We start from the raw sequence: 22,998 nt of genomic DNA, 5'->3' as shown, positions 1-22,998 counted from the left end.
CCTCCTATCCTGTCTCCTCTCCTCTCTCCTGTCTCCTCTCCTCCTTTCCTCTCTCCTCTCCCTCCTCTCTCCTGTCTCCTCTTCCTCTCCCCTCTCTTCTCCTCTCTCCTCTCCTGTCTCCTCCTCTCCTGTCTCTCCTCTCCTCTCTCCTCCTCTCCTCTCCCTCCTGTCTCCTCCCCTCTCCTCCTTTCCTCTCCTCCTCTCCTGTCTCCTCTCCCTCCTCTCTCCTCCTCTCCTCCTCTCCCTCTTCTCTCCTCCCCTCTCTTCCTTTCCTCTCTCCTGTCTCTTCTCTCCTCCTCCTTTCCTCTCTCCTGTCTCCTCTCGCCTCTCCTTCTCCTCTCCTGTCTCCTGTCTCCTCTCCTCCTTTCCTCCTCCTTTCCTCTCTCCTCTCCCTCCTGTCTCCTCTCCTCTTCTCCTCTCCTCCTTTCCTCTCTCCTGTCTCCTCTCTCCTCCTCACAGTGTTTTCTCCTCTTCACTCTGCAGCCTGCGACAGTATCTTCTCTGTGGTCTCTCTGCCTCACGGTCCACGTTAGTATGACCCTCCTGACTCTCCTTCACCTTCACTCACCTGTCTCACCTTCATCACTCACCTTCATCACTCACCTGTCTCACCTTCACTCACCTGTCTCACCTTCATCACTCACCTGTCTGACCTTCACTCACCTGTCTCATCTTCATCACTCACCTGTCTGACCTTCATCACTCACCTGTCTCATCTTCATCACTCACCTGTCTGACCTTCATCACTCACCTGTCTCACCTTCATCACTCACCTGTCTGACCTTCACTCACCTGTCTCATCTTCATCACTCACCTGTCTGACCTTCATCACTCACCTGTCTCACCTTCATCACTCACCTGTCTGACCTTCACTCACCTGTCTCACCTTCACTCACCTGTCTCACCTTCATCACTCACCTTCACTCACCTGTCTCACCTTTCTTACTCAAACCTTCATCACTCACTGACCAGACAAACGTATGAGACACGTGTTCAGCTCTTATTTTTGTTTGTCTCCATGGAAACCATCTGACCATGATGAGCTGTGTATCAATGATGTTGTCAAGCTGCTGGCAGGATGATCCTTTTCTGTCAGTTCACCTGTACCGGTCTGATCCACCTGTATCTGTCTGATCCACCTGTGTGTGTGTGTGTGTGTGTGTGTGTGTGTGTGTGTGTGTGTGTGTGTGTGTGTGTGTGTGTGTGTGTGTGTGTGTGTGTGTGTGTGTGTGTGTGTGTGTGTGTGTGTGTGTGTGTGTGTGTGTGTGTGTGTGTGTGTGTGTGTGTGTGTGTGTGTGTTGTTCTAACTGTGTTTGTTCTGTTCTAACTGTGTGTGTGTGTGTGGTTCTAACTGTGTGTGTTCTGTTCTTTATGTGTGTGTGTGGTTCTAACTGTGTGTGTTCTGTTCTTTATGTGTGTGTGTGGTTCTAACTGTGTGTGTTCTGTTCTTTATGTGTGTGTGTTGTTCTAACTGTGTGTGTTCTGTTCTTTATGTGTGTGTGTTGTTCTAACTGTGTGTGTTCTGTTCTTTATGTGTGTGTGTGGTTCTAACTGTGTGTGTTCTGTTCTTTATGTGTGTGTGTGGTTCTAACTGTGTGTGTTCTGTTCTTTATGTGTGTGTGTTGTTCTAACTGTGTGTGTTCTGTTCTTTATGTGTGTGTGTTGTTCTAACTGTGTGTGTTCTGTTCTTTATGTGTGTGTGTGGTTCTAACTGTGTGTGTTCTGTTCTTTATGTGTGTGTGTGGTTCTAACTGTGTGTGTTCTGTTCTTTATGTGTGTGTGTGGTTCTAACTGTGTGTGTTCTGTTCTTTATGTGTGTGTGTGGTTCTAACTGTGTGTGTTCTGTTCTTTATGTGTGTGTGTGGTTCTAACAGTGTGTGTTCTCCTCTCAGGGTCCTCCTCGGTCTCCTCCATGGTGAGTTTCAGTCGTGGTTCTGAGGAGGTTCCTGTTCCTCCTCCGGTTCCTCCTCGCAGACGTCCTGAGTCGGCTCCTGCTGAGTCGTCTCCGTCGAAGGTAAACCTCGTTAGAGAACATGACGTTCTAATTAGAACCTGAAGAATCTGTCTGGTTCTGTTCTCACTCTGTACCCCCCTCCCCCTCTCTTACAGATGATGTCACAGTTGGACAGCCCCCCCGCAGTGCCGCCGCGCCAGCCCACCTGTAAGCTCCTTCCCACTCGTTACTCGTCGTTGTCGTCGTCTCCCCCGGACAGCCCCCCCTCTCTGCCTCCTCGGGAACCTCTTAGCTCCCCCCTGCACCTCCTGCCCCCCCCTCAGGGCCGCCCGCCCCGCTGTGACCTGCTGCCTCAGGCCTTCTTCCCCTCCACCTCCTCTCCCTCCCCCTGCGTCAGCTCCGCTCCCATTGCCTCCTCACCGCCCCATCCCGCCCCCGTCACCCCCAGTCCCATCCCCGCCTCAAAGAAGACGGCCCTCCCCTCGCCCCCCTTACCCCTGCTTCCCCTGGATGGCCCCCCTGTTCCCCCCCGACACGGTGTTCCGAAACTTCCCCCTAAAACCTACAAGAGGGAGTCTCTGAGCCACGCCCCCCTGCTGGACACGCCCCCTGCCTTATGATTGGACAGCCTTGACTTCCTGTAAGGGGGGGCAGCTGATTGGACAGCCTGTATGAGAGGCAGGGCCAGAAATGGAAACACTACAGCTGATTGGATCAGAACTAAAGGCTGGTTTTAAGACAAACATCTGATAGGCCAATCAAGAGGCTCTGATCCAATCTGGACTGTCAAAATAAAATGCAGATCTTGTGCTCTTGTGAAAAACTGACTGATGTGGCCTCGGGCTACAGGACTCTGAGGACCCTTCAGGACCTGGACCAGAACCAGAACCACAGAGGTACTGTGACGGTTCTGGTCTCCGAGTGGATCCTCCAATTAAAAAACGACAAGGGAACCAAAACCAGAACCAGGTCTACTGTCTTTACTGAGTCCACTACATTCCACCAAAGTCCACTTCAGACCACCACAGTCCACAAAAGACCAACCCAGTCCACTACAGACCACCCCAGTCCACTAAAGACCACCATAGTCTACTACAGACCACCACAGTCCACAAAAGACCACCCCAGTCCACTACAGACCACCACAGACCACTACAGACCACCACAGTCCACTACAGTCCACTACAGACAGTTCTTTTTTTTTTTTAGGTTTAGTTCATAACCTGCGATCTACCGGATGTTTCTGTTTTTTTCTTTCAAAATAAAAGCTGGTTTGCATCCAAATGGGAAGTAACGTAAGACGGCACAGAAATTAAAAATTACAAAAACTTGTTTTGAAACCACACTGACAGCTAATTTACATATTTAAAGGTACAGACACAGAAACAGCTAATTTACATATTTAAAGGTACAGACACAGAAACAGCTCATTTACATATTTAAAGCTACATACACAACTAATTTACATATTTAAAGGTACAGACACAGAAACAGCCTGTTCTGAGCAGGGCTGAAATAGAGGGGTTTATAGACATGATCAAATACAGGATCAAAGTGGATTTAGAAACTTCACACACATGTTTTGAGGAGCTCTGAGACTTATTTAAACTGAAGAGGAGGAGGAGGAGAATATGTCACCTTTAATGAACTGAACAGGATTGGATTGTGTACCGTACGTTTTAAAAGTCTGGAACGATTCGCGAGTTTTGGAGCCGATATCGATGTTGGGGGAAGAAATCTGATACCGTTATAATCGCCCGCTGTCTTTCTTAGATCTATGTTCGATCTGAAGAGATAGATAGATATAAATAAACACATTTACTGTGTTGATCCCTCAGTTATAACACTTTAGAATGAATAAGATTTAGAATGAAGACAAGATGGCCGCTCAGCTGGAAAGTTACTGAGCATGAACGAGCATCACCACTCGACACTCTGCAGAGTGATGATGTACTCAAAATCGGTTTTGTCTCGGTCTCAGACTGGGCGGACTCTGGATTTTAAATCAAGACCACCACTGATCGTCTATTTCTCCACGTCATCACTGAGGTCAGAAGGAAAACGCCTCTTTCTAAAAGAACAAATAACTTTAATTCATTTGTTTGATTTGTATCCCCTGGTTACGACAGCAACCTTCCCGGTGTTACGGTCTAAGTGAGGGACACGTCCCCTAAAAACTAGACGAGGATTTTTCAGAGATATTTGCGGTCTTGCTCTCCTCTCGGAGCACTCGGTTAATGTTGCCATATAGCGCCCTCTGCTGGTGAAAGAACTGCTAGTTTAAAACAATGCAACTCAAATTAAATGATTTCTAACTGCTGAATAAATCGAGTCATATCGCAGCATTTCTGTGACAAAGTTAGCCGGTAGTCACTGGACATTCTGATATCGGTCCATAAATCAGTCGAGCTCCCGTTAACATAATCACTCACGAGTGCTTTGATGCACGTTAAGAGGCGTATAAATATATCAAAGTCTTTCAAGCAGGTGTCACAAGGTTAAAATTTAGACATGGAAAAGGCGTTTATTTTTTAAATTATTTTTTTATTTTTCATCTCTAAATCCAACATGAGCAGCCGAGTCCTCCCCGTCCCTCACAGAGGTTTACTTTAGTCTTCATCAGCATCGTCCTGACCTCCAGCTGATCTCTGACCTCCAGCTGACCTCCAGCTGATCTCTGACCTCCAGCTGATCTCTGACCTCCAGCTGACCTCCAGCTGATCTGACCTCCAGCTGACCTCTAGCTGACCTCCAGCTGATCTCTGACCTTCAGCTGACCTCCAGCTGATCTCTGACCTCCAGCTGACCTCCAGCTGATCTCTGACCTCCAGCTGATCTGACCTCCAGCTGACCTCTAGCTGACCTCCAGCTGATCTCTGACCTCCAGCTGACCTCCAGCTGATCTCTGACCTCCAGTTGATCTCCAGCTGATCTGACCTCCAGCTGACCTCCAGCTGATCTCTGACCTCCAGCTGACCTCCAGCTGACCTCTAGCTGACCTCCAGCTGATCTCTGACCTCCAGCTGACCTCTAGCTGACCTCCAGCTGATCTCTGACCTCCAGCTGACCTCCAGCTGATCTCTGACTCACACTGGTAGGGACAGATGTTCAAGTTGCTCTTTGTTTTGTAATTTTTCTCATTTCAACACTGAATGAATCCGAACTTTCTCCTCCCAGCTGTTCCTGTCTCATGTTTTTCTGATCGATCAGCTGATTTTAGCGATTTCAAAACATCTGAACATTTAAGTTTTATATTTGTATCTGTTGATTTTAAATATTTCAGATCGGTAAATTCAGTTTAATAAAGTTTTATTTTATTTATCAACAAACATCTGAACAAAAAAAAAACAACAACTTATTTTCTCATTTCCTTTACACCGATGACATCAGGAGGGGGCGGGGCCATGAATGACCCAAACTGACCCCAGACAAGCTGTCAGTCAAAGCTGCTGCAGCGCTCTGATTGGTTCGACACAGAGCAGGGATCTGATAGGTCGACTTGAAATCCAAGTCCTACAGGGTCAGTCTTGATCAGAATCTGGATCAGTTTTTGGGGGATCCGGTTGGTTCTGGTTCAGTCTCTAGAGCATCCGGTTGGTTCTGGATCAGTCTCTGGATGCGGTCTAAGATGATCTGGTTGGAGCTGCAGCAGTCTTCGGGTCCGTACGGGGCCGTGATAGTCAGGACCCCCGCCACCCTAAGCGCTGCGCCCTCCTCCTCCACAGGGATCCGGTTCTTCTCCAGCCAGCTCCGGACCCGCACCCTGGTGGTGGTCAGGACCTCAGGGTCCAGCCTGCGGGGCGTCGGGGGGAGGAAGGAGGTCTGGAGTCGCTCTGTTGTCTCCTGGTCTGCCTCCTGCAGGACCTGAACCTCCTCCACCGCGTGACCCATCACCACCTGAACTGAGGCCTTGCCCGGCAACCCGAAGTCCACTAGGACCAGACTGCAACACAGAAACCAGAACCACATCAGTCCTGAACCATCAGCAGCATCAGGTGTATGACATCACTTCCTGTAAAATCCTCAAAACATCTGTATCAATTAATCCAGATTTTAAACATCTGTTTAGTCTGTTACCATGGTGACAGGTGAAAAGACAGATGACTGTGTGTGTGTGTGTGTGTGTGTGTGTGTGTGTGTGTGTGTGTGTGTGTGTGTGTGTGACTGTGTGTGTGTGTGTGACTGTGTGTGTGACTGTGAGTGTGTGTGACTGTGTGTGTGAGTGTGTGTGACTGTGTGTGTGTGTGTGGTCAGTCACTCACCTGGCCGACACCGGGTCCACGGTAAGCAGCCAGCCGCGGTGCTCTTCATCTTTTCCCGCCTTCACCCTCACCTGTTTGTTGACGTAACTTGTCCACTGCAGCGGACCTAACAGAGGCCAGTCGCACTGCATCACGGTCCCAAACGATAAACCGACCTGCCTGGTGAATGTGAAATTAATGTACACAACACACAGACGGCACACCTCACCGCTGCACCGGCTTTAAACCCCTCCGGAGAAAACACAGCATCCTGAGAAAGGTTCCGCTTCCGGGCGAATTGTTAGAGCGAGCCGCTGTTGCCCCCTGCAGGTCAACACGGTACATTACAACAGCACCTCATGTTCAGAGTATTATAGGATAAGAAAGTGATCGTAATAATAACTGTATTTATAAAGAACCTTTAAAAACAGATTACACAAAGCAGGAAAATAATACGATAAACATAAGAAAGATACAAAAGGCAGTCAAAGATATAAACCCAAAAAAAGTTAAAGGAATAAAAGTCCAAGATAAAAAGAAAACAGGATCAAAATAAAGATGAAGAAGATGTCACGTCACAGGTGATACCGATACGTTGCAGAAATGATATCTGGTTAATAAATATGTAAAAGCAGCGAGGAAAACATCAGAGGGATAAAAATAAGTGATACAATGAATGAAGGACGAGATAGAATAATAATGGCATCTAAAAATGTGAGATCACATTAAAGCAATCAAGCTGGATGGAGACACATAGTTAAAACACGTGTGTGTGTGTGTGTGTATAAGGAGCTCTGATTGCTTATGTGTGGACACACCCCTTCATATAAGCCCCGCCCTCACTTGATGTCACAGTCGTTTCCAGCAGCTGAGAGTTGGGGTCAAACTGGAGAGAAACTTCAGCTGCACACACACTCACACACACTCACACACACTCACACACTCTCACACACTCTCACACTCAGAGGAGGAAGATGGCCGACTCCACCAGCAGCAGCAGCAGCTCTGATTCTTCATCGCCCAACAACGTCTCCACCTCCTCCTCACTCAGAGACCTCTCGCACTCAGGTACGACTCACCTGTGCACATCTCTCTCTGTCGTCATGGAGACAGCTGAGACACACACTGACGGTAATCGATCAGCTGATTGCTGAGCTCACTGCTGATTGGTTGATGTTTCATAATGTAAGTTTAAGTTAATCTAATGACTGTTTTTTTTTTTGCAGTGTTTAACTTGTTGTCATGGTAACAGTCACCTCAGCTCACCAGGATTTATTTCAAAAATGAGTTTTGTAATGGCCCTTTAAATTGTAGCTAACTGTAAAGCTAACTACCTGCTGCAGGTATTCGTCCTGTTAGTGAGCATGTTAACAGAGCTGTTAGCTAACCGGCTAGTAGCGTGTTGACACACACACAGAGCTCATTGTTCTCTATTTGCTAACAGTCAGCTGACTCTGTTATTCAGACTTTAATTAAAGCTGCTTACAGCTGCAGGGATGTTAATCTGTTGACCTCTGACCCCTCAGACTGTTAATACATCACATGTGATCACCAGCAAACTTCAAACAGATTATTGTGAACACGTCACTGCAGACAGAAACAGTGAGAATATTTAAGATAACGATCCTCAAAGATCCCCAGAGAGGAAGCCAGCGTTCACTCCCGTCAGGCGGCTGCAGGTGATGGTCTCAGCATTTTATACTGGTATACTGGTGTATGAGCCACACTAGTATAAAGGATGCAGACCACTACTCAAATTACATGAACAAATACATTTACATCATTTTTGTACAATTGAGACAGTCTGCAAGAGTTTACCTGCAATTTATGATGATTAAAAACGAGAAATGTCCCCACATTGGGCGTCTTGGACTTTTATTTTTGTTGCCATGGTATTAGTCAGGTGTTGATATCGTGAAAACCCTCTCCTGCAGCTTTAGAACTCGTCCACTGGAAAGAACCAAAGAAGTCTGCCGTGGCTTTCGGCCTGTCTCTGCTCGTCCTTGTTTCCGTGGCAACGCTGTCGGTCATCAGTGTGGTGTCCTACCTGCTGCTCACCTGCCTGTGTATCACCATCACCTTCAGGTGAGAGGGTGGGGTCACCTGGGGGCGTGCACTGTGAATAGAGTTCATCATACTAATCAGGTGTTACAAAGGTGTTCAGGTACGATGAAGTCACAGGTAGAGATCTCAGGTACGATGAAGTCTCAGGTAGAGATCTCAGGTACAATGAAGTCACAGGTAGAGATCTCAGGTACGATGAAGTCACAGGTAGAGATCTCAGGTACGATGAAGTCGCAGGTAGAGATCTCAGGTACGATGAAGTCACAGGTAGAGATCTCAGGTACGATGAAGTCGCAGGTAGAGATCTCAGGTACGATGAAGTCACAGGTAGAGATCTCAGGTACGATGAAGTCACAGGTCGAATGATGAAGTCACAGGTAGAGATGTCAGGTACGATGAAGTCACAGGTAGAGATGTCTGGTACGATGAAGTCACAGGTAGAGATCTCAGGTATGATGAAGTCACAGGTAGAGATCTCAGGTACGATGAAGTCACAGGTAGAGATGTCAGGTACGATGAAGTCACAGGTAGAGATGTCTGGTACGATGAAGTCACAGGTAGAGATCTCAGGTATGATGAAGTCACAGGTAGAGATCTCAGGTACGATGAAGTCACAGGTAGAGATCTCAGGTACGATGAAGTCTCAGGTAGAGATCTCAGGTACGATGGAGTCACAGGTAGAACGAAGAAGTCACAGGTAGAGATCTCAGGTACGATGAAGTCACAAGTAGAGATCTCAGGTACGATGAAGTCACAGGTAGAGATTTCAGGTACAATGAAGTCTCCGGTAGAGATCTCAGGTATGATGAAGTCACAGGTAGAGATCTCAGGTACGATGAAGTCGCAGGTAGAGATCTCAGGTACGATGAAGTCACAGGTAGAGATCTCAGGTACGATGAAGTCACAGGTCGAATGATGAAGTCACAGGTAGAGATGTCAGGTACGATGAAGTCACAGGTAGAGATCTCAGGTATGATGAAGTCACAGGTAGAGATCTCAGGTATGATGAAGTCACAGGTAGAGATCTCAGGTACGATGAAGTCACAGGTAGAGATCTCAGGTACGATGAAGTCACAGGTAGAGATCTCAGGTACGATGAAGTCACAGGTAGAGATCTCAGGTACGATGAAGTCACAGGTAGAGATCTCAGGTACGATGAAGTCTCAGGTAGAGATCTCAGGTACGATGGAGTCACAGGTAGAACGAAGAAGTCACAGGTAGAGATCTCAGGTACGATGAAGTCACAAGTAGAGATCTCAGGTACGATGAAGTCACAGGTAGAGATCTCAGGTACGATGAAGTCTCCGGTAGAGATCTCAGGTATGATGAAGTCACAGGTAGAGATGTCATGTACGATGAAGTCACAGGTAGAGATCTCAGGTACAATGAAGTCACAGGTAGAGATCTCAGGTACGATGAAGTCACAGGTAGAGATCTCAGGTACGATGAAGTCACAGGTAGAACGATGAAGTCACAGGTAGAGATCTCAGGTTCGATGAAGTCACAGGTAGAGATCTCAGGTACGATGAAGTCACAGGTAGAGATTTCAGGTACGATGAAGTCACAGGTAGAGATGTCTGGTAATATGAAGTCACAGGTAGAGATCTCAGGTATGATGAAGTCACAGGTAGAGATCTCAGGTACGATGAAGTCACAGGTAGAGATGTCGGGTACGATGAAGTCACAGGTAGAGATCTCAGGTACGATGAAGTCACAGGTAGAGATCTCAGGTACGATGAAGTCACAGGTAGAGATCTCAGGTACGATGAAGTCACAGGTAGAGATCTCAGGTACGATGAAGTCACAGGTAGAGATCTCAGGTATGATGAAGTACCTCACTTTGATGACTCTAACTTCCTGTCCGCAGGGTTTATAAATCTGTGATCCAGGCCGTTCAGAAATCAGACGAAGGTCATCCATTCAGGTAACACACGCACGCACGCACGCACGCACACACACACACACACAGACTTCAATACAAATCCCTAAAAACGTTATTTACACATCTTAAACAGTTTAAACAATAAAACATAGAAAGTGTAAAATTACTATTTTTCTTCTCTCTCTCCTCTCTCTCCTTTTCTCTCCTCCTGCTCCTCCTCATTCTCTCAGGTCTCTGTTGGACAGGGACATCTTGTTGTCATCGGAGACGGTCCGGCAGCTGGCTGATCAGTCTCTGGCTCATTTGAACTGGTTCAGTAATCAGACTCGGAGGCTGCTGCTGGTCGAAGACTTGGTGGACTCTCTTAAGGTCAGAACATGTTGTTGCTAATACTAACAGCTAATGCTAAATGTAATGTTGACAGCTAATGCTAAATTTCATGCTAACAGCAAATGCTGAATGCAACGCTGACAGCTAATGCTTAATGCAACGCTGATAGCTAATATTAAATGTAACACTGACAGCTAATGCTAAATGTAACGCTGACAGCTAATGCTAAATGTAACGTTGACAGCTAATGCTAAAGGTAACACTGACAGCTAATACTTAATGTAACACTGACAGCTAATGCTAAATGTAACACTGACAGCTAATGCTAAATGTAACACTGACAGCTAATGCTAAAGGTAACACTGACAGCTAATACTTAATGTAACACTGACAGCTAATGCTAAATGTAACACTGACAGCTAATGCTAAATGTAACACTGACAGCTAATGCTAAAGGTAACACTGACAGCTAATACTTAATGTAACACTGACAGCTAATGCTAAATGTAACACTGACAGCTAATGCTAAAGGTAACACTGACAGCTAATACTTATTGTAACACTGACAGCTAATGCTAAATGTAACACTGACAGCTAATGCTTAATGCAACGCTAATACTTAATGCAACGCTGACAGCTAATGCTAAATGTAACACTGACAGCTAATGCTAAAGGTAAAGTTGAAAGCTAATACTTACAGCTAATACTTAATGCAACGCTAACAGCTAATGCTAAAGGTAAAGTTGAAAGCTAATACTTACAGCTAATGCTTAAAGCAACGCTGACAGCTAATGTTAAATTTAAAACTAAATTCATACTTTAAATATTCTCACAATGTTATATAATGTTCTGAATGTTCTTTTGAATTATGTTCTGTTAATGTTCTTTAACCTTTTCCGGTCATGTTCTCTAAATGTTCTGCGTCTGTTCCAGCTGGCTGCGGTGATGTGGTTGATGACGTACATCGGGTCGATCTTTAACGGCGTCACCATCCTGATCCTCGGTGAGTCTGTAAACGGTCCTGTTGGTTAGGAGAGGTTTGATTCTCGTCGGTTCTGGATTTCATAGACCGTGTTTCTTCTTTGTGTGCAGCGGACGTCATCTTCTTCACGACTCCTCTGATCTACCAGAAGAAGAAGGTACAGAACAGCTGATCTCGCACAGGCAAACATCGAAGGACACTTCTAAATATCAGCATCAATGCTCCTGTCATGTTTTAATAATTAGTTCATGATGATAATTTTCAGTAGGAGGACAGGGATCAGTATCTTCTTCAGCTTTACGCTGATTTATCATTCCAGCGGAGGCATACATCGCCTCTGTGTGGTTGTGCTGGATTAGTTATCAGGAAAGATGTCACGCCTACAAGTGGCTCTGATTGGACATTGTACAGTTTCAGTCACAGAGTGAAGAGTGTCCATGTAGCATGTTTTTCCAGGGCAGCAAAAAACGCTGGCTGTGCGCTCGGGAGACCAGCAGGGGGCTCCACCTGTAAATCACTCACCTGCATTAAAAAAGATCAGGAACACCTGACCTTTGTGTGTGTGTGTGTGTGTGTGTGTGTGTGTGTGTGTGTGTGTGTGTGTGTGTGTGTGTGTGTGCAGACGCAGATTGATCACTTCATGGAGGTGATTCGGTGCAGAGTGGAGGCGACGCTGCAGAAGTGAGTTAATAGAAGAACAACGGATCATTACGACACACTTTATCGTCTCCTTGGTGATGTTTGTCTTGGACTCAAAGTGCTGCAAACATTCAGCTGCTTCCACGAGAACCATTAAATAACAATAATAGAAAAACACATCCACATGTTAGCGGACCCTCCCCCTTTTTATACTGATCCTGCACTGCAGAAACTATGGACATTTTAAGTTCCTAGAACCCGGTTTAGTGGAACCTTTTTAGCTCCTGCTTCAGAGTAGGTTCTACGGCGGTGTGAATGCAGACAGAAATAAAGTCCCCACAGTGATTAGATCTCAATGAACTCCTGAGTGAGATAGTTCCTCTTCAAAAAGTCCCCAGAACTGTTTGGTCCGAAAACAACTAAAAATACACGAGCGGAGCAGATCACTAGAAGATTAGAACCTTAGAACAACAGGACGTTAGAACAGGAGAACATAGAACAGCAGAACAACAACATGGAAACAGAACCACACGAGAGCAAGAGGACATAATGACAGAACACTAAAACAGAAGAATATCACTTCATGAACAGAACATTAGAACTACATTAACTACAAACACACACACAGCTCCCTCACAGTGTGTGTGTGTGTGTGTGTGTGTGTGTGTGTGTGTGTGTCTGTGTGTGTGTGTGTCTGTGTGTGTGTGTGTGTTTTCCAGGTTACACGACAGGTTACCTGGAGCAGTGAAGAGAACTAAAACGGATTGACCACCTGATCTACAGACACTGTGGCCCCTCCCCCTCCTGATTGGTAACCTGATCTGCAGACACTGTGGCTCCTCCCCCCCGATTGGTAACCTGATCTGCAGACACTGTGGCTCCTCCCCCTCCTCTGATTGGTAACCTGATCTGCAGACACTGTGGCCCCTCCCCCTCCTCTGATTGGTAACCTGACCTGCAGACACTGTGGCCCCTCCCCGATCTCTGATTGGTAACCTGGCCTGCAGACACTGTGGCCCCTCCCCGATCTCTGATTGGTACTCTGATCTGCAGACGCTGTGGCCCAACCCCCTCCTCTGATTGGTCCGTTGGTCAGTGATTTACCTGCCGAAAAGAGACTGAAAAATAATAAAGCTGTCTGATAAAAACCTTCAATCCTCAGATTTTTATTATCATTAAAGGAGCAGTTCACTTTATTATCATTAAAGGAGCAGTTCACTTTATTGTCATTAAAGGAGCAGTTCACTTTATTGTCATTAAAGGAACAGTTCACTTTATTATCATTAAAGGAGCAGTTCACTTTATTATCATTAAAGGAGCAGTTCACTTTATTGTGTTACTGCTGTTACAGGACTTAAGAGATAAACGTAGTTTTAATACCTGCAATTTGATTCGGAGCATCATTGATGCTAATAAAAGGCTAAGGCTAGCAAAGCCTGAGATTAGCTAACACCCTATGACAAAAACAAAACATATTTTGACCACCACTTGATGACAGGCATTCATGTGCATTTTACAACTCCAAAAACGTGTTTTTCCGATGTGTCATTAAAGGAGCAGTTCACTTTATTATCATTAAAGGAGCAGTTCACTTTATTACCATTAAAGGAGCAGTTCACTTTATTATCATTAAAGGAACAGTTCACTTTATTATCATTAAAGGAACAGTTCATTAAAAGAACAGTTCACTTTATTATCATTAAAGGAACAGTTCACTTTATTATCATTAAAGGAGCAGTTCACTTTATTATCATTAAAGGAGCAGTTCACTTTATTATCATTAAAGGAACAGTTCACTTTATTATCATTAAAGGAGCAGTTCACTTTATTATCATTAAAGGAGCAGTTCATTAAAGGAACAGTTCACTTTATTATCATTAAAGGAACAGTTCACTTTATTATCATTGAAGGAGCAGTTCACTTTATTATCATTAAAGGAACAGTTCACTTTATTATCATTAAAGGAGCAGTTCACTTTATTATCATTAAAGGAGCAGTTCACTTTATTATCATTAAAGGAACAGTTCATTAAAAGAACAGTTCACTTTATTATCATTAAAGGAACAGTTCACTTTATTATCATTAAAGGAACAGTTCATTAAAGGAACAGTTCACTTTTTTGTCATTAAAGGAACAGTTCACTTTATTATCATTAAAGGAACAGTTCACTTTATTATCATTGAAGGAGCAGTTCACTTTATTATCATTAAAGGAGCAGTTCACTTTATTATCATTAAAGGAGCAGTTCATTTTATTATCATTAAAGGAGCAGTTCACTTTATTATCATTAAAGGAACAGTTCACTTTATTATCATTAAAGGAACAGTTCATTAAAAGAACAGTTCACTTTATTATCATTAAAGGAACAGTTCATTAAAAGAACAGTTCACTTTATTATCATTAAAGGAACAGTTCACTTTATTATCATTAAAGGAACAGTTCACTTTATTATCATTAAAGGAGCAGTTCACTTTATTATCATTAAAGGAACAGTTCACTTTATTATCATTAAAGGAGCAGTTCACTTTATTATCATTAAAGGAACAGTTCACTTTATTATCATTAAAGGAACAGTTCATTAAAAGAACAGTTCACTTTATTATCATTAAAGGAACAGTTCACTTTATTATCATTAAAGGAACAGTTCACTTTATTATCATTAAAGGAGCAGTTCACTTTATTATCATTAAAGGAACAGTTCACTTTATTATCATTAAAGGAGAAGGTAACATTTCAGAACATTGTTTTTGTTTATTTTCAAACATTTAATTTCTGTTTGATCTATTTTTTTATTATAGAAATGTTAAATTGTCCATCAATTTCTCTGGATTAATTATTGTTCTTGTGCTACTATCAATTGGGATCAACTCTCTGATCAACTGAGCATGCTCAGTAGCGGGTGGAGAAGCCGTGGATCTCCAGTTTAGAAATGTCTCTCTGGTTGGAGAAGACGGTTCGATCGATCCGAGAGCTCGGACTGCCAACATTCGTCAGCCATAGTTTCCTGAGAAGAAACAAAGAAACAAAAACAACAGTGTGGACAAGCATGTGTTCTCTGATTGGTCAGTATGTGGACTGGCATGTGTTCTCTGATTGGTCAGTATGTGGACATGCATGTGTTCTCTGATTGGTCAATATGTGGACATGCATGTGTTCTCTGACTGGTCAGTATGTGGACTGGCATGTGTTCTCTGATTGGTCAGGAACCGGCTCTTGGCCAGAAAAAAACAGTTCCAGAGTAGCACCAACTCCTTGCTGGTCTACATGAAATAATTTCTTATGTCAGGGGCTGGGGGCGGGGCTATAGTGACCAAAATAAAACCCTGCAAAACTTTGCTGTTACAGGACTTAAGAGATAAACGTAGTTTTAATACCTGCAATTTGATTCGGAGCATCGTTGATGCTAATAAAAGGCTAAGGCTAGCAAAGCCTGAGATTAGCTAACACCCTATGACAAAAACAAAACATATTTTGACCACCACTTGATGACAGGCGTTCATGTGCATTTTACAACTCCAAAAACGTGTTTTTCCGATGTGTCGGACGCCACATGACTGCACCATCAGCCCCAGGTTCACTTTGATGAAAAAGGGGTATGATTGGTCAGTGCAGACTCACGTGTTCTCTGAGTGGTCAGTTTGTTGACTCACATGTCATGGACTTGATCAGGTGGTCCCTGGATTTGTCCAATCACGGTACCCTGTTTGGTGTTCTTCACCCAACCGCTTAGACCCAGAGACTGACCCTGATCCTCCGTGTACTGAGAGACACAAACATCGTCATTCGTATACACTCATTGGCCACTTTATTAGGTACACCTTGCTAGTACCAGGTTGGACCCCCTTTTGCCTTCAGAGGGGGGCTTCAGCGACGTCCCTCCAGCATGTGGCGATCTAGGCGACCGCCTATATGGCCTATGCCAAGAGCTGGCTCTGGTCATGTTCAAGAAACCAGTTTGAGATGATATGAGCTATGAGACATGGTGCGTTATCCTGCTGGAAGTAGCCATCAGAAGACGGGTCGTAAAGGGTTAAACATGGTCAGCAACAATGCTCAGGTAGGCTGTGGCATTTAAATGATGCTCAATTAGTACACAGGGACCCCTTGTAACGAGGGGTTATTTGAGTTACTGTTGCCTTTCTGTCAGCTCGAACCAGTCTGGCCATTCTCCTCTGACCTCTGACCTCTGACCTCTGGCATCAACAAGGCATTTTCGCCGAGAGAACCACTGCTCACTTTCTCTCTGTAAACTCTTGAGATGGTTGTGCGTGAAAATCCTTGTAGATTAGCAGTTGCTGAAATACTCAGTCCAGTCTGTCTGACACCAACAACCATGCCACGTTCAAAGTCACTTAAATCACCTTTCTTCCCCATTCTGATGCTCGGTTTGAACTTCAGAAGATCGTCTTGACCATGTCTACATGCCTAAGCGCATTGAGTTGCTTCCATGTGATAGGCTGATTAGATATTTGCAATAACAAGCAGTTGAACTGCTGTATCTAATGAAGTGGCCGATGAGTGTATATATTAAGATTTTTTTTTTTTTTCACTAAAGGGAGACACAGAGGAGGCTTATCTATGATGTGCCTAAAGGGACAAAATAGCATGAGATGGGGATTAAAAAAATTAATGCATTAATTTCATAACTTCATTTATGGCAATTAACTAATTAATGCTGACATCCCTTATATATATATATAGTATATGCTGTAAATTTCTATATATTTATATTAGTTTAGGAAGAAACTCACCATTCTGAAGCAAACACCTGAAACAGACAAAGAGAATATAAATTAAACAGGAATCAATTTAATAGGAAAAACTGCCAAAGCGTAGTATCAAACTGTCTTCATATAGCTGCTGATATATAGCTGCTGACACACAGCTGCTGACATATAGCTGCTGACATATAGCTGCTGACACACAGCTGCTGACATATAGCTGCTGACACACAGCTGCTGACATATAGCTGCTGACACACACAGCTGCTTACATATAGCTGCTGACACACAGCTGCTGACACACAGCTGCTGACACACAGCTGCTGACATATAGCTGCTGATACACAGCTGCTGATATATAGCTGCTGACACACACAGCTGCTGACATATAGCTGCTGACACACAGCTGCTGACATATAGCTGCTGTCACACAGCTGCTGACACACACAGCTGCTGACATATAGCTGCTGACATATAGCTGCTGACACACACAGCTGCTGACATATAGCTGCTGACATATAGCTGCTGACATATAGCTGCTGACATATAGCTGCTGACACACACAGCTGCTGACATATAGCTGCTGACACAGCTGCTGACATATAGCTGCTGACACACAGCTGCTGATATATAGCTGCTGACACACAGCTGCTGATATATAGCTGCTGACACACAGCTGCTGACATATAGCTGCTGACACACAGCTGCTGACATATAGCTGCTGACACACACAGCTGCTGACATATAGCTGCTGACACACAGCTGCTGACATATAGCTGCTGACACACAGCTGCTGATATATAGCTGCTGACACACAGCTGCTGATATATAGCTGCTGACACACAGCTGCTGATATATAGCTGCTGACATAGAGCTGCTGACACACAGCTGCTGACATACAGCTGCTGACATACAGCTGCTGACACACAGCTGCTGATATATAGCTGCTGATATATAGCTGCTGACACACAGCTGCTGACATATAGCTGCTGACATATAGCTGCTGACACACAGCTGCTGACATATAGCTGCTGACATATAGCTGCTGACACACACAGCTGCTGACACACAGCTGCTGACATATAGCTGCTGACATATAGCTGCTGACACACAGCTGCTGACATAGCTGCTGATATATAGCTGCTGACATATAGCTGCTGACATATAGCTGCTGACACACAGCTGCTGACATATAGCTGCTGACACACAGCTGCTGACATATAGCTGCTGACACACAGCTGCTGATATATAGCTGCTGACATATAGCTGCTGACACAAAGCTGCTGATATATAACTGCTGACATATAGCTGCTGACACACAGCTGCTGACATACAGCTGCTGATATACAGCTGCTGACACAGAGCTGCTGACACACAGCTGCTGATATATAGCTGCTGACATATAGCTGCTGACACACAGCTGCTGATACACAGCTGCTGACATACAGCTGCTGACATATAGCTGCTGACACACAGCTGCTGACACACAGCTGCTGATATATAGCTGCTGACACACAGCTGCTGATATATAGCTGCTGACACACAGCTGCTGATATATAGCTGCTGACATAGAGCTGCTGACACACAGCTGCTGACATACAGCTGCTGATATACAGCTGCTGACACAGAGCTGCTGACACACAGCTGCTGATATATAGCTGCTGACATATAGCTGCTGACACACAGCTGCTGACACACAGCTGCTGATACACAGCTGCTGTCATACAGCTGCTGACATATAGCTGCTGACACACAGCTGCTGACACACAGCTGCTGATATATAGCTGCTGACACACAGCTGCTGATATATAGCTGCTGACATAGAGCTGCTGACACACAGCTGCTGATATATAGCTGCTGACATATAGCTGCTGACACAGAGCTGCTGACACACAGCTGCTGATATATAGCTGCTGACATATAGCTGCTGACACAGAGCTGCTGACACACAGCTGCTGATATATAGCTGCTGACATACAGCTGCTGATATATAGCTGCTGACATATAGCTGCTGACACAGAGCTGCTGACACACAGCTGCTGATATATAGCTGCTGACACACAGCTGCTGACACACAGCTGCTGATATATAGCTGCTGACACACAGCTGCTGATATATAGCTGCTGACATAGAGCTGCTAACACACAGCTGCTGATATATAGCTGCTGACATATAGCTGCTGACACACAGCTGCTGACATACAGCTGCTGATATACAGCTGCTGACATATAGCTGCTGACACAGAGCTGCTGACACAGAGCTGCTGACACACAGCTGCTGATACACAGCTGCTGACATACAGCTGCTGACATATAGCTGCTGACACACAGCTGCTGACACACAGCTGCTGATATATATCTGCTGACACACAGCTGCTGATATATAGCTGCTGACATAGAGCTGCTGACACACAGCTGCTGATATATAGCTGCTGACATATAGCTGCTGACACAGAGCTGCTGACACACAGCTGCTGATATATAGCTGCTGACATATAGCTGCTGACACAGAGCTGCTGACACACAGCTGCTGATATATAGCTGCTGACATACAGCTGCTGATATATAGCTGCTGACATATAGCTGCTGACACAGAGCTGCTGACACACAGCTGCTGATATATAGCTGCTGACATATAGCTGCTGACATATAGCTGCTGACACACACAGCTGCTGACATATAGCTGCTGACATATAGCTGCTGACACACAGCTGCTGACATATAGCTGCTGACACACAGCTGCTGACACACAGCTGCTGACAAATAGCTGCTGACACACAGCTGCTGATATATAGCTGCTGACACACAGCTGCTGACACATAGCTGCTGACACACAGCTGCTGACATATAGCTGCTGATATATAGCTGCTGACATATAGCTGCTGACATATAGCTGCTGACACACACAGCTGCTGACATATAGCTGCTGACATATAGCTGCTGACACACAGCTGCTGACATATAGCTGCTGACACACAGCTGCTGACAAATAGCTGCTGACACACAGCTGCTGATATATAGCTGCTGACACACAGCTGCTGACACATAGCTGCTGACACACAGCTGCTGACATATAGCTGCTGACATATAGCTGCTGACACACAGCTGCTGACATATAGCTGCTGATATATAGCTGCTGACACACAGCTGCTGACATACAGCTGCTGACATATAGCTGCTGACACACAGCTGCTGACATATAGCTGCTGACATATAGCTGCTGACACACACAGCTGCTGACACACAGCTGCTGACATATAGCTGCTGACACACAGCTGCTGACATATAGCTGCTGACATATAGCTGCTGACACACAGCTGCTGACATATAGCTGCTGACATATAGCTGCTGACATATAGCTGCTGACACACAGCTGCTGACATAGCTGCTGATATATAGCTGCTGACATATAGCTGCTGACACACAGCTGCTGACATAGCTGCTGATATATAGCTGCTGATATATAGCTGCTGACACACAGCTGCTGACACATAGCTGCTGATATACAGCTGCTGACATATAGCTGCTGACACACAGCTGCTGATACACAGCTGCTCACATACAGCTGCTGACATATAGCTGCTGACACACAGCTGCTGATATACAGTTGCTGACATATAGCTGCTGACACACAGCTGCTGATACACAGCTGCTGATATACAGCTGCTGACATACAGCTGCTGACATACAGCTGTTGACACACAGCTGCTGATACACAGCTGCTGACATACAGCTGCTGACATATAGCTGCTGATACACAGCTGCTGACATATAGCTGCTGACACACAGCTGCTGACACACAGCTGCTGATATATAGCTGCTGACACACAGCTGCTGATATATAGCTGCTGACATAGAGCTGCTGACACACAGCTGCTGATATATAGCTGCTGACATATAGCTGCTGACACAGAGCTGCTGACACACAGCTGCTGATATATAGCTGCTGACATATAGCTGCTGACACAGAGCTGCTGACACACAGCTGCTGATATATAGCTGCATACACACAGCTGCTGACACACAGCTGCTGATATATAGCTGCTGACACACAGCTGCTGATATATAGCTGCTGACATAGAGCTGCTGACACACAGCTGCTGATATATAGCTGCTGACATATAGCTGCTGACACACAGCTGCTGACATACAGCTGCTGATATACAGCTGCTGACATATAGCTGCTGACACAGAGCTGCTGACACACAGCTGCTGATATATAGCTGCTGACATATAGCTGCTGACACAGAGCTGCTGACACACAGCTGCTGACACACAGCTGCTGATACACAGCTGCTGACATACAGCTGCTGACATATAGCTGCTGACACACAGCTGCTGACACACAGCTGCTGATATATAGCTGCTGACACACAGCTGCTGATATATAGCTGCTGACATAGAGCTGCTGACACACAGCTGCTGATATATAGCTGCTGACATATAGCTGCTGACACAGAGCTGCTGACACACAGCTGCTGATATATAGCTGCTGACATATAGCTGCTGACACAGAGCTGCTGACACACAGCTGCTGATATATAGCTGCTGACATACAGCTGCTGATATATAGCTGCTGACATATAGCTGCTGACACAGAGCTGCTGACACACAGCTGCTGATATATAGCTGCTGACATAGAGCTGCTGACATATAGCTGCTGACACACACAGCTGCTGACATATAGCTGCTGACATATAGCTGCTGACACACAGCTGCTGACATATAGCTGCTGACACACAGCTGCTGACACACAGCTGGTGACAAATAGCTGCTGACACACAGCTGCTGATATATAGCTGCTGACACACAGCTGCTGACATATAGCTGCTGACACACAGCTGCTGACATATAGCTGCTGACATATAGCTGCTGACACACAGCTGCTGACATATAGCTGCTGATATATAGCTGCTGACACACAGCTGCTGACATACAGCTGCTGACATATAGCTGCTGACACACAGCTGCTGACATATAGCTGCTGACATATAGCTGCTGACACACACAGCTGCTGACACACAGCTGCTGACATATAGCTGCTGACACACAGCTGCTGACATATAGCTGCTGACATATAGCTGCTGACACACAGCTGCTGACATATAGCTGCTGACATATAGCTGCTGACATATAGCTGCTGACACACAGCTGCTGACACATAGCTGCTGATATATAGCTGCTGATATATAGCTGCTGACACACAGCTGCTGACACATAGCTGCTGATATACAGCTGCTGACATATAGCTGCTGACACACAGCTGCTGATACACAGCTGCTGCCATACAGCTGCTGACATATAGCTGCTGACACACAGCTGCTGATATACAGCTGCTGACATATAGCTGCTGACACACAGCTGCTGATACACAGCTGCTGATATACAGCTGCTGACATACAGCTGCTGACATACAGCTGTTGACACACAGCTGCTGATACACAGCTGCTGACATACAGCTGCTGACATATAGCTGCTGATACACAGCTGCTGACACACAGCTGCTGACACACAGCTGCTGACACACAGCTGCTGATATATAGCTGCTGACACACAGCTGCTGATATATAGCTGCTGACACAGAGCTGCTGACACACAGCTGCTGATATATAGCTGCTGACATATAGCTGCTGACACAGAGCTGCTGACATACAGCTGCTAACACACAGAGCTGCTGACATAGAGCTGCTGACATACAGCTGCTAACACACACAGCTGCCGACATACAGCTGCTAACACACAGAGCTGCTGACATATAGTTTCTAACACATAGTGCTGCTGACATACAGCTGTTAACACACAGTGCTGATCTGTTACTCCCACAGTCACATACGTGTGAGATGCATGTGTTATGTGACTTACCCTGCACTTTCCCAAAAATCTCAAAATCCACAGAGGTCAGTTTGTTTTTGGACATGATGACTTGAACAAGACAACAAAAGAGCAAAGCAGAAATAATAACAGACAGAAACATGTCCGTCTGAAGTTTAGGTCTGAGCTGCATTTATTTTTATCTCTGATACCTGACACTCATGTCAAAATAAGAGCCCTAATTTATCATCAGCAGCAAGTTTAAGAGCTCCTTCTTGCAGTAGCCTACCTTTCAAAATAAGAAATATTGACTCAATCATTACTTTAATTTTGAAATTAATCTCTGGCATTTATCCTTAACATCCTTGATTATTT

General features: G+C 45.1%; 4 protein-coding genes and 1 long non-coding RNA gene across 8 annotated transcripts in view; 2 read left to right on the top strand and 3 right to left on the bottom strand.

Annotated features, from left to right (window-relative positions):
* The window catches only part of LOC132993367 (son of sevenless homolog 1-like), a 37,434-nt gene extending 34,515 nt beyond the window's left edge, over window positions 1-2,919 (top strand). For 2 of the 3 annotated variants that reach the window (XM_061063169.1, XM_061063189.1), the window contains exons 21-23: window positions 484-528; window positions 1,893-2,014; window positions 2,110-2,919. In XM_061063169.1, coding sequence (XP_060919152.1) covers window positions 484-528; window positions 1,893-2,014; window positions 2,110-2,574 — 632 coding nt within the window. In that variant the 3' untranslated portion in view covers window positions 2,575-2,919. The remainder of the gene's footprint in view (window positions 1-483; window positions 529-1,892; window positions 2,015-2,109) is intronic. The other variant, XM_061063179.1, reaches the window with a different exon arrangement.
* On the bottom strand, window positions 483-1,031 carry LOC132993505 (uncharacterized). Of its 2 annotated transcripts, none has more exons than XR_009676481.1 (4): window positions 919-1,031; window positions 695-872; window positions 619-653; window positions 483-549 (listed from the first exon to the last, which is right to left on the bottom strand). It is a non-coding gene; the product is annotated as an uncharacterized LOC132993505 (long non-coding RNA). The 2 variants fall into 2 exon arrangements; XR_009676482.1 differs by having other exon boundaries at window positions 695-792; window positions 837-923.
* A 2,327-nt stretch (window positions 2,920-5,246) lies between the features above and the next one.
* On the bottom strand, window positions 5,247-6,452 carry gemin6 (gem (nuclear organelle) associated protein 6). Its single transcript, XM_061063358.1, has 2 exons — window positions 6,217-6,452; window positions 5,247-5,897 (listed from the first exon to the last, which is right to left on the bottom strand). Exons 1-2 carry the CDS (start codon window positions 6,345-6,347, stop codon window positions 5,498-5,500), a joined length of 531 nt encoding a protein of 176 aa, XP_060919341.1. The 5' UTR covers window positions 6,348-6,452; the 3' UTR covers window positions 5,247-5,497.
* A 619-nt stretch (window positions 6,453-7,071) lies between these two features.
* LOC132993476 (reticulon-3-like) lies at window positions 7,072-13,247 on the top strand. The gene is made up of 8 exons (XM_061063347.1): window positions 7,072-7,263; window positions 8,130-8,280; window positions 10,127-10,183; window positions 10,372-10,510; window positions 11,405-11,474; window positions 11,564-11,610; window positions 12,076-12,134; window positions 12,812-13,247. Exons 1-8 carry the CDS (start codon window positions 7,170-7,172, stop codon window positions 12,858-12,860), a joined length of 666 nt encoding a protein of 221 aa, XP_060919330.1. The 5' UTR covers window positions 7,072-7,169; the 3' UTR covers window positions 12,861-13,247.
* Window positions 13,248-14,781: 1,534 nt separating this feature from the next.
* On the bottom strand, window positions 14,782-22,972 carry LOC132954938 (acylphosphatase-2-like). Its single transcript, XM_061027474.1, has 4 exons — window positions 22,675-22,972; window positions 16,844-16,860; window positions 15,743-15,852; window positions 14,782-15,096 (listed from the first exon to the last, which is right to left on the bottom strand). Exons 1-4 carry the CDS (start codon window positions 22,814-22,816, stop codon window positions 14,982-14,984), a joined length of 384 nt encoding a protein of 127 aa, XP_060883457.1. The 5' UTR covers window positions 22,817-22,972; the 3' UTR covers window positions 14,782-14,981.
* Window positions 22,973-22,998: the final 26 nt, after the last annotated feature.

The sequence above is a fragment of the Labrus mixtus genome, chromosome 2 (genome assembly GCF_963584025.1).
Source record: "Labrus mixtus chromosome 2, fLabMix1.1, whole genome shotgun sequence".
NCBI classification, from domain to species: Eukaryota; Metazoa; Chordata; class Actinopteri; order Labriformes; family Labridae; genus Labrus; species Labrus mixtus.
This window is presented reverse-complemented; position numbering and strand designations above follow the sequence as displayed.

Coding starts and splice junctions, on each gene's coding strand:
- gemin6 (XM_061063358.1), bottom strand. CDS start 6,347: ATGCAGTGCGACTGGCCTCTGTTAGGTCCGCTGCAGTGGACAAGTTAC. Junction 5,898..6,216: donor GTGGACCCGGTGTCGGCCAG/GTGAGTGACTGA, acceptor TCTGTGTTGCAG/TCTGGTCCTAGTGGACTTCG.
- LOC132993476 (XM_061063347.1), top strand. CDS start 7,170: ATGGCCGACTCCACCAGCAGCAGCAGCAGCTCTGATTCTTCATCGCCC. Junction 8,281..10,126: donor TGTATCACCATCACCTTCAG/GTGAGAGGGTGG, acceptor TCCTGTCCGCAG/GGTTTATAAATCTGTGATCC. Junction 10,184..10,371: donor GACGAAGGTCATCCATTCAG/GTAACACACGCA, acceptor TCATTCTCTCAG/GTCTCTGTTGGACAGGGACA.
- LOC132954938 (XM_061027474.1), bottom strand. CDS start 22,816: ATGCAGCTCAGACCTAAACTTCAGACGGACATGTTTCTGTCTGTTATT. Junction 15,097..15,742: donor CCTGATCAAGTCCATGACAT/GTGAGTCAACAA, acceptor GTTTCTTCTCAG/GAAACTATGGCTGACGAATG.